This window comes from Typopeltis vanoorti, chromosome 26 (assembly GCF_054136105.1).
Source record: "Typopeltis vanoorti isolate ZY-2024b chromosome 26, IOZ_Tvanoo_1.0, whole genome shotgun sequence".
In the NCBI taxonomy this organism is placed as follows: Eukaryota; Metazoa; Arthropoda; class Arachnida; order Uropygi; family Thelyphonidae; genus Typopeltis; species Typopeltis vanoorti.
Window position 1 is genome coordinate 8,794,009 of NC_143574.1, and position 14,955 is coordinate 8,808,963.

Consider the following 14,955-nt stretch of genomic DNA (forward strand, 5'->3'; position numbering starts at 1 on the left):
ATCAACATACAATTAATTAACCTTAATAAGAACAGCATTAAAGCAAGATGGCGGATCAAAAGCCAGGAAGGACGATCCAACAAGGGTCAACATGGCTTTGTGAAGGATCGGTCATGCTTAGTAATTTACTAACTTTTTAAATAGAGTAACAGTCGAGTTGGATAAAGGAAATGGCTATATGATGATTTTGCTGGATTTTGCAAAGGCATATGACAGAATACTGCATAGAACTCTGTTACTCAAATTAGAACAAATGGGGATGGATATGACACTGTCATATCCATCCCCACTGGTTAAGTGGTTAATAGGACACTGACACTGGTTACGTGGATAATAGGATGACTGTTGGACAGATATCAAAAAGTGGTATATGGAGGGGCAGAATCAAGGCAAAAAAACAGGTGACTAGTGGTGCCCCAAGGTTCAGTGCTGGGATTATTGCTGTTTAATTTGTTACATAAATGATATAGGAAACAACCTGAAAGGAAATATTCAGTTGTTTGCTGATGATGTTGGAGAGCTTGCAGGACGATTTAAATAGGTGTTTAGTATGGGAAGAAGATAATGGATATTAGTTTAATGTGGAGAAATGTAAAGTTCTGCATTTTGGGAAAAATAGATTACAAGTCATGTATCACATTGATGACACTGTACTCCAGGAAATAGATGAAGCTAAAGATTTAGAGGTGGTGGTGGTAAATAGTTAAGTTTTGAGGTTAGTGTAGCCCACAAGATTACTTGGCTATTGAAGAACACATCAACTTGTAGACCTAAGAAAGTGGTTATTTCTCTTTATAAGGCCTTGATACATCCACATCTGGATTACTGTGCTCAAGTCTGGTTCCCTGGGTTTCTTGGGGATGAGGAAACTGGCAAGGATTCAGAGGCAAGGGGCTAAGATGGTGACTGGCTTGTGAAATGTTCCCTGTAAGAATTGAGTGTGTGTGAATTGCAGAAGTTTGTTGATAGGAGAAAAAGAGGAGATATTATAGAAACATTTAAGTTGCTTTAAAGATTGATGCAGGGGAAATGGGGATGGATATGACACTGTCATATCCATCCCCACTGGTTAAGTGGTTAATAGGACACTGACACTGGTTACGTGGATGCAGGGGAAATGTTTCAGCACTTTGCTAGAGGGACCAGAACAAAGGGTCATCCCTGGAAGTTGAATAAAGTTATGGTTAGTAGAGGTGTGAGGACTTTGGAGAGTTGCGAATGGGTGGAATGGGTTGCCAGTCAGTTGCGAGTGCTTTGTCTGTTATTGGGTTCAACGAGAGGTATGATAGATTGAGTGGATAGATTGGATCTCCCGCAACAAGTCTTCAGACCCCATTGAGGTGCCCGTATAATAATGTATTTACTTAATGACTACTAATTAATTTCCCTCCACGTCTGTAATTCTCCACCTTTTGTGATGAATTGGAATTCTTTCAGATTCCCACTGAGTAAAATTGGCATAATTATTAAAAAACTGGCATAATAATTAGCTTTTTTATCTAATTAGAGCACTAGCACTTTATTATGTTTTAAATTTTTTAAAGTTGTTGTGGAGCTGGAACAGCTGCTGATATAGAGATGACTACCAAAATGATTGCTGCTCAGCTAGAACTTCACCGACTTGCCATTGGCCGCACTGTTCCTGTTTGTGCAGCTAATCGTATGATTAAACAATTTCTTTTTAGGTAAGTTGGTGCATAATTTTATTTTTAGAAATGTTAGGAATATCAATTTATTATAGGTTGATTTAATTTAATTGTATATAAATTATCACTGTATAAAAATCCCAACTATTTTATCATTTACTGAATTGGTATTCAAAGTTTGAGGCCTAAGGATGCTCATCTAATGAATATATTATTTTACTTTAAAACTTCATCAGGATTAATTATTGAATGTGAATTTTTAGATATTGAAAATAAAATTTTAGTAGTAGCTGATGCTTTTCAGTTCCTTTATTCAAGTTGAAGTGATATTTGTATATAAGTGGCTAAAGACATCTTCCAAGTGGTCTTCTGCTCTTAACACGTTCGCTGCCAACTACGAGTATACTCGTAGTTGGTAAACCAGCCACACAAGCCAGCTACGAGTATACTCGTATGACACTTACCGCCAGCAACGAGATTACTGTACTGACCTTGAAGAAGTGAAAATGCTTGGCTTGTGGAGCAAGCATCAAAACTGTGTATTCTCATAGATGGTATATGCTGTGCACAAGCCAACTACGAGTATACTCATATGACGCTTACCGTCGGCAACGAGATTACCGTACTAACCTTGAAGAAGTGAAATTGCTCGGCGTACGGGAACAGACTATGCCAAAGTAACGTGGCAGCGAACATGTTAATTCACCCACGTTTTCACTTAGAATTTCAGCTTTATTATATGTGGCCATCGTTCTAATATTATTCAGTGTAGATGCTGGTAAATGATAGTCTGTACAGCTCTTGTTACACCTGAGGCCATACTTGACTGACAAAATACCATCAGCATAAAAATTTGTTCAATTTCTGCATTAGAATTTGGCAGTATTAATAAAGTTATTGCACACTGAGCAATTTCTTTCAATAGATTCATTCCAGGTGCATCTTTGTATTCTCGTACTTCAGTCCAGAATAGCTCGGTGTTTTCTATTTTTGTATTTATTTAAGTGGATAGTATTGTACTGATATTCAGCAGCAGTAGCAACATCTTTTTCTGTTTTCAGTATTATTTCTAAGATAGGAGTAACAGGTTCTTTTATATGTTAAAGATACCAAGCTATTTTAAACCTGTTTTTAATCCATTTCCCAAGTAAGCAAACAGACAAGTAAGTCAAGCTTGCACCTGCAAGTAGTGCAAGTCTGGGTGACCCGCACGTAGTGCAAGTCTTAGGCAACTCGTGGTAAAGGTGGAATAAGCTCTGATCACTATTCTTAATATTTACCCTTAATGCAAAGCACATCTCCTTGAGGAGATGTATGATGCTATACATTAAAGGCAAGGGGCTACTACCCAGACCGGTTTCGACCTTTATTGAGGTCTCATCAGTGGGAGCCAGGCTTAGAACATATAAAAGGTTCTTTTATATGTTTTAAAGTATTGTCAATAGAAAAAGAAGATATTCTTAAAATCAAGTTTTCAGGCAACCTTAAGATGTTTGAAGTGACCAAGAAGAAACTGTCTTTCTCTATTTCTAAGATTTTGCTCATCATTTTGTGTTATTTTCTTTTGTATCATCAACTCTGAAATTTTTCTTTCAAATCTATAACCAAGATTTGGTTTAGGATCCAAATAGTCATCAGCTGACTTTAGAGGGTCAACTGTGGATGATGGTAGTACTAACATATTAGCAGTAGAACGAATCAAACAAGAATGGTCTTCAAATAATCTCGTCTTAACTGCACTGTTAGATTAGAAAATTTTGTTAACTTGAATTTGAACTAGAACAGGATGCAAAAATAAAAGGTACAACAGAATCCTTTCATCTTTGTACATCTCCCACAAAATTTGAACTTTAACATTTCTCAGTCACACTCACGACTTCGAAGTGAGTTTTAATTCCAACCACTGGCTGAGAATTCTGTCTACTGCAAGTGGAGAGCCACCTCATTGCACAGTTGAGAGGAGCATAATTTTCGTTGATAGTTTGATACAGCTCTTTGTATGCTGCTTGTCTTGAAGAAGAATGTGAAAACATTTATATGTTTCAGCAACTAAAAATTCTAAATTTCTTGGGAGAGATTCTGTACAAGTGTGAGACATTGCCAGTTGTAAAATGGCATACACATCTAATTAAAGTTAAGGAGGGAATATTTGCCTTCAATGTCCAGTTTCTTGGTCAAGAGCTCTTTTTTTACAGTGCAGCCACAATGTCAGTAGCAGCACACTTTTTTAGAACCACCATGCTCAGAAATGTATGCATAATTTTGTTGAATTTCTTGCTATAATAAATGATGGCCATTCCTAAAATCTTAGTCACTGTGATATCATTCGATTCATCTGTTAGCAAGCTGAAATTTTCATCTCCAATGTCCACAATTAGATCTTCAGAATGCTCACTTAGAATATTTTTTACAATTGCAGAGCTCTTGGATTGGTGCATTTTTAACTTTGGCATAATTTGACTTTCTGGGATGATATTTTTGCAAAGATCTACTAGATGATTGCGACATTTGAATGATGAGTGACAACAAAGAAATAATGTTAAGCTATCTTCAAAGTTAGCTGTCTCATCAGACTTCTTCACAAGCATATTTGTAATAGGAGCAGCCTTATGTGGAACTGCAGCAAGATGTTTCTTAGTTTCACTATGCTTTACAAGCTGACAATATTTAGCAGCTATATCACATCTGCAAAACTTACAGTGGCCTTTTGTAGCATCACCAGGAACTTCACACAACCATTTACTAAACATTCCCATTTGCACCCATTCCCTCCTAAATTTTTGCCTGTAAACTTCAAAAATGAGCTCTTTGCTCATTTTTGAAGAAGTATACAACTCTTTACTGCAATGAATTACGATCAATATTTGAAAACTTCCCATGTGCTGTCATAACTACCAACCAGAACACTGTACAATAGACTAACTTGTGATGGTCTTATCAACTTCAAGGCGACAAAATAGCAGACTGTTGGGTCACGTGGCTGATGTCATTGTGCGTTTGAAACGTGTATGATAGGCGCACCAAACGTACAATACAATTCTTTATCAAATGCGAACATCTGGAAAACTTTTAAAACAATTTCTTTAAGAATAGGTTATAAAAACAAGTGAAAAGAGCTGAAACAAGTTCTGAAGGTGCTAGATTGAAATTTTTGGAGCTAAGGAAGAAGAAGAAAAGGAGCTAGATTTAGCTCCAAAAGAGCTAAATTGGCAACACTAATATGAATATATTAGTGTTGCCAATTATGTAATGTGCAGTAAGAATTACATAATGTATTACTTTATTTTGTCATCATAACATTTAGTTTTTTAAAACATTGCAACTATTTATATAAAGTAAACTGATACCTTGAGTAAGTAAAAAAAATTTTATAGCTAGTAGATTTAACCACCTTACCGGCCGTTATGGATCAAATACACATCCTCATATGCTTCGTATCCATCATATATTTCAATGTAATATCAATGGTATTACAATTTTAGTATGCACTTTGCATCCATGATAACCTTGACGTTTATAGGCATCTTGGCTGGTAGCGTGGTTAAGTTTAATTTCTGGAGCCCTGTTGCCAATAGCCATCTTCAAATTTTAACAGAGTTGATGCATGCATTACTGATACATTCTTTTGATTGTCAATGTTCTGGCAATTTATATAGTCCTTTCTTTCACTTTGAAGTCACTGGTCTTTATGTGGGAAATTAGTCCGTGCATAATCTTTCTACATAATACTAACAATATTACACCCAGCTTTTTTATTACTTATGTATCACCTACACATGGTCTAGGTGATTTATAAGTTATGCTAATTGGAGTATTGCTGCATTTATTAAGACGTGTTCATTTGAATGTCCATTATTATAATTTCATGAATTAATATAACTTAGAACTAAGTATATTTAAAATTTCTGAAATTAATATGATAAAATTGTGCTTATAATCAAGAATATCATTATACTATCTTAGGTATCAGGGCTATATTGGGGCAGCACTTGTTCTTGGAGGAGTGGATTCAAAAGGTCCAAGCTTATATTGCATCTATCCCCATGGCTCTACAGATAAGTTGCCATATGTAACAATGGGCTCAGGATCTTTAGCAGCTATGGCTATATTTGAAAAGGGTTGGAAACCAAATATGACAGTATGTATAATTCAGTAATAATTGCTTATAAAATAAATTGTAGAATAAACCATAGAGAGATCTTATAAACAATTTTTAGATGTATTATTTAACTTGATGTTGCTTCTGATCATGATGTGTTTAGTGAAATGTCTTGAGAATACTTCTTTAAAAATCAGAAGATTCTGAAAGAACACTTCGGCATTTATGTTCTTTTTTCTTTACATTTAGGATATAGGAGACTTTAGGGGGATATATGTCCCAGTATATCCAACAGTTGTCCAGATGGGTGGCCAAGTTTAAAACTGGGCATTCTGAAACAACAGATGACCCCAAGTCAGAAAGAATTTCCATAGTGATCACACCTGAAAACATCGATGTGTACTTCAACTGAGTAGAGATGTGTTGCTTTTGCAGGAGACAACACAGCTGATCCTAAATGACAGAAAATACCAGTCAGAAACATTTCAAACACTCTGCAGATATCCAGGAACAAGTTGATGTCATTATCTACCAACATCGTATTGTTATTACTGTTGATGAAACATGGCTTCATCACTATGACCCAGGGACCAAACAACAGTCAATGGATTGAACCCACGAAGGTTCTCCAAAGCCAAAGAAGTTCCAAACCCAATGTTAGTGTCATTGTCTTTTGGGATGTGGATGGTGTAGTCCTTTCCAAGTACCTCAAAAAAAGGTGAAACTTTTACAGCAGATGTTTATTCAATAGCTCTAAAGAAATTGAAGTAAGTATTGAAGGAAAAAAGCTGTGAGAAACTGAGTAGAGATGTGTTGCTTTTGCAGGAGACAACACAGCTGTTCACACTGCTCATGAAGTCCAACAAACAATATACGACTTCTTGGGCCTCACCCACCCTATTCACCAGATCTAGCCCCATCTGACTATTTCCTGTTCCCAAATTTAAAGAAACACTTGAAAGGAACAAATTTACTGCAGATGATGAAACCATATCTTCAGCCAAGGACTAGTTTGTGCAACAAGGGAAAGATTTTTTCTCAGCGCATTGCAAATGATGTAGCAGTGTTGTAACAAGTGTATAACACTTCGTGGGAAATATGAGAATAATGTGTAGGTTACATGGTTCTACCTCAATTCCTTCATGGTGATTATTACAACCTTTCAGCACACCCTCATACAGCATGCTGTTGGAATGTTTTAGTTAAATATTATTTGTAAAATTAGGATTTGTGAACTGTTTTGATGATATTGAAAATTTCAAATGCAATTCTTATTTCAAGTTTTTATATATATATATATATATATATATAGTTATAAAAAGATTGAATGACTAGAACCAAGAGAAATGAAAACAGAGTTTATTAGTACTACACAACTAGTTCAGCTTGTATCAGCCTTCGTCAGGTGCACATTAAAAAAGAAGAAAAAGAAGAAATAACCAGTAAAAACACATGGACGAAATAACTGTAAACAACACCGAAAATTAGTGTATATATATTTCAATGTTGAAACGATGAAGTCTGCGCATTCAAAACCGTTCCCTCGTTGGCTTCATTGTTGGGTGTATGGCATTCGTGAATGTTGATGATGAAAATGGATTCAATGGAGTTGGTTTGCCTCTTGGGTAGGAAGAAAGGAGGTAGCTTTTTCTACCTTAGTAAGTAATAATTCTTTCGGAACAGATTTAGGAGATTAAACAAAATTTAGGCCTTTACTGAGGAAGGATTATAAGTTGATTTGTTAATCACAACTTGGTCAGGATGGAGGTGTAGTTTCAAAGAAGTCAAATTACTTTGTGTTTTTTAAGGGCCTTGAATTTTTTATTGAGTTTCAATTTATTGTCATTTTGAATTTTGGTGGCTTAAGATTCAGTTCTCACTCTAATAAGATTCCAACTGTCACTACCTAGAGATTGTTCAATTTCCTGAGATAACGTGTTTTTTTGCCAAATAAAAAAAGCGAGAGTGCGTTTTGTAAAAAATATCCTCTCGGCAAGAAGATCTAACTTTGCTCTATGATGAATCCTTTTAGCTCGTTCCGTTTTAATGTTTTCTTTAAAGGAGATAAACTTAGGAAACTTGGCATGGAATTTACAGCACTTAAGAAACACTAACCTGTTGATGTTCAGGCCTGTCCTCTTCAATGTTTTCTGAAAATCCCTTATATTATTATGAGATGCCTCGTCATAAGGACTAGAGATGTATGAAGATTGGTTTACTCAGTTGTACATTTTTATAAAAAGATTGAATGACTAGAACTGAGAGAAATGAAAACAAAGTTTGTTAGTACTACTAGTTTCAGCTTGTATCAGCCTTTGTCAGGTGCACATTAAAAAAGAAGAAATAACCAGTAAAAACACATGGAAGAAATAACTTAACAACATGGAAAATTAGTGTATATATATTTCAACGTTGAAACAATGAAGTCTGCGCATTCAAAATTGCTCCCTCATTGGCTTCATTGTTGGGATGTAGAGGGTTGAGAATGCCAGTATATGACCACAGCACAATGACAGTCTGAAAGGTTGTAACTCAGGTTGTTGAGATGTAGAGGGTTGAGAATGATTTCCTTTGATTCTATTATTTTCCTTTCTACTTCATCATGGCAACAGAAAATGTTATTAGACTTGTTCCATAGGACTGTATGACTAGGGTTTTCTTCATTAGAATTGGCCGAGAATAGAACATGACTAGACAAAGCACTGGCTCGCGTTCTCTTGTAAGTGACGTCTATCTTGTGCTCCTCAATGTGTAACTCGATTGACTTCTCTGTTTGGTCAAAGTAAGGTATGTCACAATTGCACCAGATCTGGTAAACATTAGGATATTTAAGATTATGATGTCTAAGTTTCGGATGGCTCACAAGGGAGCGGATTTTAGGAAGAGGAGTAAATAATATTTCTTCATCGGAATGACAGCCCCTTAAGAAGTTACAAAACAACAAAAATATAATTATTCTTCCCACGGATAAAGGCAACGCCACAGTTGTGGGTTTTTAGGTGGTTGAGAATGATTTCCTTTGAAATCATTCTCAACCGCTTACATCTCAACAACCTGAATTACAACCTTTCAGACTGTCTTTGTGCTGTGGTTAAATACTAGCATTCACGAGATGCTATACGCACGTATACACCCAAGAATGAAGCCAACAAGAGAACAATTTTGAATGCGCAGACTTCAATGTTTCAACATTGAAATATATATATACACTAATTTTCCGCATTGTTTACAGTTATTTCTTCTTTTTTAATGTGCACCTGACGAAGGCTGATACAAGCTGAACTAGTTGTGTGGTTGTGACATAGTGAGCAAAAATCCATTTATTCCTGTAATTGAAAATGAATCCTTTATTGTTTCTCTAGACCAGGTGTTCCCAACCCTATGCCCGCGGGCACAATGGTGCCCGTCGACCAATTTGTGTGTGCCCGCCGCTGTTCAACCATGTGCCGTATAGTTTGAAATAATCACGTGCACATCACACAACAATTCATGGCATGCATTAATGACACATGATGAGTATTAAATGCATACAATGTAAAGTAGATGCATTAAGTTGTTCATTATCTGTTGCTATTCATATGCACATAATTTTAATGGTGTCTTGTACTTAAATTTTTGAAATATTTTGATTTTTAATCCTAAAATGAGTGAATCAAGTAAAAGACAACGAACCTATAATTTTAACACTGACTGGGAGGAAACATATTGTTTCGTTAATTTTAACGATAATTGTGTTTGTTTGTTTGTTGTGCAACAGTAGCGTTGCAATTCCGAAAAAATAGATGGTGCCCGTCGCCCTACCGGTATTTTAGAATGTGCTCTAGGAAATAAAAAGATTGGGAACCCCTGCTCTAGACAGTCCTTCATAAGAAGGACTGTGATCTCCAGCAAATGCAAATAAAACAATGTAATAAAGGATCAGTGCTTGGTCCACTGTTATTCAATCTATGCATTCATGATATTGGGAAGGATTTGACAAGTGACATACAGCTATTTGCTGTTGATGCAAAGATAGGTAGAGTAATCAGGAATGCATCTGATATGCAATACTTGCAGAATGATTTGAATATCCTGGAATGAATTGTGGGCATGGAGAAGCCACATCTACAGATGAGCCAGCAGCTAGGGAATTTCTTTCAAAACTGTCCAAAATTATTGAAAATGTTGGTTACACTCCTGATCAAGTTTGGAACACAGACAGGACTGGCCTTTTTGGAAAATAATGCCATGTAGCACTTATAGTGAAATCACAAAAAAAGTGTTGGTGGCTTTAGTGCAGCTAAGGATTGATGACTATTATTTTGCAGTAATGCTTGTTGGAGATTGTATATTAAACCCATTACTCATTAATCGATCCTAAGACCGCAGGCAATGAAAACGTGGATTTCAACACATTACCAGTGCACTGGACGGCAAACAAAAAATGTTGAGTTACAAAAGAAATTTTTAATGAATGGTTCCATCATTGTTTTGTTCCAAAAGTTAAATGCTATTTGATGGAAAAAAATCTGGACTTAAAGGTTTTATTGATCATGGACAGTGTGCCTGGCCATCCTGTTTTAAAACACCCGAATGTGGAATTTTGTTTTCCTCCACCTAATACAACATCCTTAATACCACTTAACCACTAGACCAGGGTGTGATCACTACCTTCAAAACTTACTACATAAGAAGAACATTCCATTGCATTTTGGATAAACTAGATAAGGATAATTTACTGACAGTTATTGATGTGAGAAAGAAATTTTCTATTTTGGATTGCATCAAACTTGCTAAGTTGGCATTATCAGAATTGAAACCATCAACTTTAAATGCATGCTGAAAAGCTACTTGGCCAGAATGTGTGAAAAAGAAAAACCCTGTACCTTTGCATACAACTGAATATTCCAATATCATCAGATTAGCACATGCAATTTGTAGAGAAGGATTTGATAATTTTTCATCTGCAGTTATTTAGAATTGATGGTTGACAAGGTTATTAGTGGTGAAATAATAGAAGCTGTCCTTGAGAATCTCAATGAAAAAGAAAAAAGTGATGATGAAGAGATTCCACTCACTGCAGGATTAATTAAAGAAGGGCTTCAAATGGCTAGTAAATTGCGAAGTCATTTTCTTACACGTGATCCAAATACTGAAGTCATGGATGGCGCAATATCAAGAATTATACATTGATTAGTCAAAACAGCATCTCAACGATTAATTACAGAGTTCATGGTAAAAAACAATCAACCTTCAGGATTATTGGAAATCAGTGCTAATTTAGTTCCTTTTACTGAAGAAAACGTTTCACCATTTCAGTATGAACAGGACAGCCAAAGTGTTTCAAGCGATGGAAGTGATTTTATTCCAGTCTCACACCAAAGAAGGTGGCTACTGTCAGGAAAATGATGCCGAATAAAATTTAACTAATTGCCATATGTGCAGGTGTATTTGGGCCTTTTATTAGTGACACACTATTTTCTTTAAGAAAGATACGTATGTATATACTTTAAATAAGTTTAAAATAAAAAATATTCCATTAAAATTAAATAGCTCTATTCAATGATTTTTCTTATGTTTTTGAAAATATCTTATTTGTTGTATCAGGTTTTCACATCTGTAACCATTCTTCTATTTTTTTATATGCACTCTATTCTTTTTTACATGTTTTTTTTCTGGAAGCAATCTACTGTGTAAATGGAGAATTGGGTGTATTTTAATCTTTAGCGACATTGCTTCTGTAATTAAATTAAAACAAACAGTTTCATTATTGCTTGTCCTTTTATCATTTCAGTCATATGCTCTTTGAGTTTAAAACCAGCACTGTAAGTTGAACATTTCTCCGTATTTCAAGCAAGAATTACCAGTAATTTACGAGACTTGAGATACGTTATGTATGAACAATCTTTCATGAATGACTAATGAGAAGTGAAAGCGGAGCGCAAAATGGACAGCAGTGGTAGACCAGTAGAGATAGTGCAGCTATGAAGAAGTGCATAACAAAAGATCGTGCAACTCAACGACAAACTGAAATGCTTTGATTGTTTAAAATGCTATGATTCTCTTCATTCGAATTCCACATGTGTTCTGCATAATTTGAAACTGCCATAACAACATTCACTATCTATTTCTTAAAGTTTTAAACTTTTTTTCATATGTGAGGTATATGTGAAACTTTTCAATTTCTTTTTATGTAAAGTAAAATCAGGGGAGTGAGTTATATTCAAGTGAATATAGTACATATATTGGTGGTTAATAGTTGAATTAGTTTATTTTACAGTGTAATTCTAGAATGTTTTCTGCTTTCTTAAGCCTTATTCTTAAGATATGTGTGAAAGATAATTATTTTCAGTGTTACTTATTTTTAAAGACTTCCACAAGTCATTCATAAAAATATTTAATTTATGTTAACTCTATTATACAAGATAAAATGTCCAGTAAACTATAGTCATATGCATATGACTGCAGTCATTAACAATATGGTTGGCTGCTGTAGTAGTTGATAACAGAATTTAGTAAAGCTGAATATGGCACAAACACGGTGTCACCTGGACTGGTTTCTCTGACTTAAGTACAGTAAAGATTTTTTGCTTCATAATGGACCCAGGTGACAGCTTGGAAAAACTGGAGTGTCAGGTAGACCAATTCAAACTAGAATGATGATGGGATCATTCTTTTGTGTAGTCCAGGAAAGTTTAAGGAAATCCAGTGAGGTCTTGCGGAGCCAACTCTGTCTCTGCAAGACCTCATTGGATTTCCTTTTTATGAAGGTTACATATATGATATTTGAAACGATTTACAGCACTGAATGCAAGTTGAATTCAATGTTGTGAGAATTATCACAACAGAGAGAAAAACATTTCTTTGCATTGAGCATACTTTGAAAAAATGATAGAAACCTCTAGGGGTGAAAAAATGATGTTATATTTTTTGTATTTTTTTTTTTCTATAACAATACATATAATATAGATTAAACATGCTACTATTTTGTGGACACTATTTTGATAACTTTTTTGCATTAAGTTCTTTTCTTTTTTTTAGTTAGATGAAGGAAAGCAACTCGTACGAGATGCCATTGCTGCAGGTATATTCAATGATCTAGGATCTGGTAGTAATGTGGACATCTGTGTTATTACAAAGGATGGAGCACAGCATCTTCGTCCATTTGAGCTAGCTAATAAACGTGGTGAAAAGTATGTTCAGTTATTTTGTAAATCCATTTTTATCCCAATTTTAGTGTAATAGTATTATATTAAGTATAGTACTGATTAACTAAGTATTCTTAGTTATGGATACATTTTCATAATTTAGGAACTGACCAGGGCTTCTGACCTGATGTCGACTTTTCCCCTTCTCATAGTACACCTGTTAGGTATCTACCTGAATACTGAATAAATGAGGATGGGCTGACAATTTGGGGTTTAGCTGAACAAATTGTATTCTTATGGACTTGAACCATAATGCAAAATGATGGTACAGCATAACAGAATTTCATACATGTTGCAGTGCCCCAGTTAAACAAGGCCCTTATTGTTTATATCAAGGAACTAGGGTGAACAGCAAGAAGTCAGCTACTACAATGTTTCTTAACTCAGCATCAGCAGAGCTCAAGATTAGCCATCAGTATAAGAAGCATCAATGAAACTGGCAATAATGATGAGGGGAAAAGGAGTAGCTATAGTATTCAACATAAATATGAGGATTATTTTCTTGAATGACAAGCAAAGTCAAATAGTGATGTGGACAAATATCAGAATGGGATACTGGGCAATGAGACTTATCTGTGCCTGTTGTTCCACAGAAGGTTTTCTAAGGAAGAACAGTAATACTGTTTCTTCCTTAAACAGAAACGGTATTAGAGAAGACAGCTGAAAAGAGGGAAAAGTTGGTCCTTGTTTGAGATCTAAACAGCAAAGGAGAAAATGATTACCAGGCATATAGAAGAGTTTTGGGAAATTTTGGAGAAAAGAGCAAAGTTAATAATAATGGTATGTGCCTGCTGGATTTCTGTTCATGTTCTAACATAAAAATGTGCACAAATTCACATGGAAAGGAAAATGCAAGAAAATTCAAGTTGATAGCAATGTTTTTCCACTGATTCAGGATACAAGAGTATACAGAAGATTTGAAATAGGAAGTGATCACTATTTAGTTTTGAGCAGCATAAAATTGAATTTCATCTTAAAAAGAAGAGTGTATAAGAAAGTTTTAAAACAAATCAAAGGGTTTGAGACTGAATCTTCAAAACTTGGAGATTCAGTCTCAAACCCTGAAGTAAAATATTGATTGATTCAGCCAGAGATTCATGTGATGAGAGAAAAATAACTCCATGGTGGACTCAGGAAGTTACAGAGGCAGTCTAGGAAAAGAAGAAAGCGCATAGAAAGTTCCTGGCAAATAAGTTAGATGGTGCACTTGCAGAATACAGAGAAAAATGTAAGAAAATGAAGACCTGTGTAAAACTAGCTAAAAAAAATCATGGAACACAATTTGGATAAAAATTGTGTAGAAAAAGAAATATCAGGGAGGTGGCAAAATATTCTGGAGGCTATTGAATAAAGCTTAGAAATGCTGGAAAGAGTACTATAAAAGGAATCAGAGATGATAAAGGTGTCATAAAAACTGAAGATTAAAATATTCTAGATGATGTCTAGAGTAATTACTTTGAAAAATTGCTAAATGAAGTAAGCAGTGTCAGCATGGTGGTAGAAAATTCCACCACTTCAAGTAGAAACAACCTGAAATGAAAGGCAGCTGGATAGATGAAATTCTACCAGAAATGCTCAAGTATGGAGGTATAAAAGTCTGACAGTGACTACACTGCATAGTTCAGAGGGACAAATTCCAGATGATTGGAGTAGAGCTCTCATAGTACCCATATATAAAAATGGAAATAAAACTGAATGTGAGAATTACAGCGGTATTTCCTTTGCTGAGCGTGACTTATAAGATTTATGGAAGTATACTAGAGAGCTGAGAAATTGTTGGAGGGAAGCTTGGTGAAGAACAAGCTGGATTCAGGCCAAATAGAAGTTGTCAGAATTAGATTTTCACTTTCAAACAAATTGAGAAATCTAAGATTTAAACAGGAGCTTATGTTTGGGGTTTGCTAGGTGTGTGGTGCACACCAATGGAATAACAATATCATCGATATTATATTTTTGCATTTATCCCTGTTAAAGACTCCCCCCACCCAATTGTTTCCTGGCTTCGCATGATTTCTAAAATTAA

At 35.2% G+C, this 14,955-nt stretch overlaps 1 protein-coding gene across 1 annotated transcript in view; it reads left to right on the top strand.

Annotated features, from left to right (window-relative positions):
• Positions 1 to 14,955, top strand: part of Prosbeta2 (Proteasome beta2 subunit) — a 44,087-nt gene that overhangs the window by 18,405 nt on the left and 10,727 nt on the right. Inside the window, exons 4-6 of the mRNA XM_090415051.1 lie at positions 1,545 to 1,685; positions 5,610 to 5,784; positions 12,766 to 12,917. Of these exons, the coding sequence (XP_090271177.1) occupies positions 1,545 to 1,685; positions 5,610 to 5,784; positions 12,766 to 12,917 (468 nt within the window). The remainder of the gene's footprint in view (positions 1 to 1,544; positions 1,686 to 5,609; positions 5,785 to 12,765; positions 12,918 to 14,955) is intronic.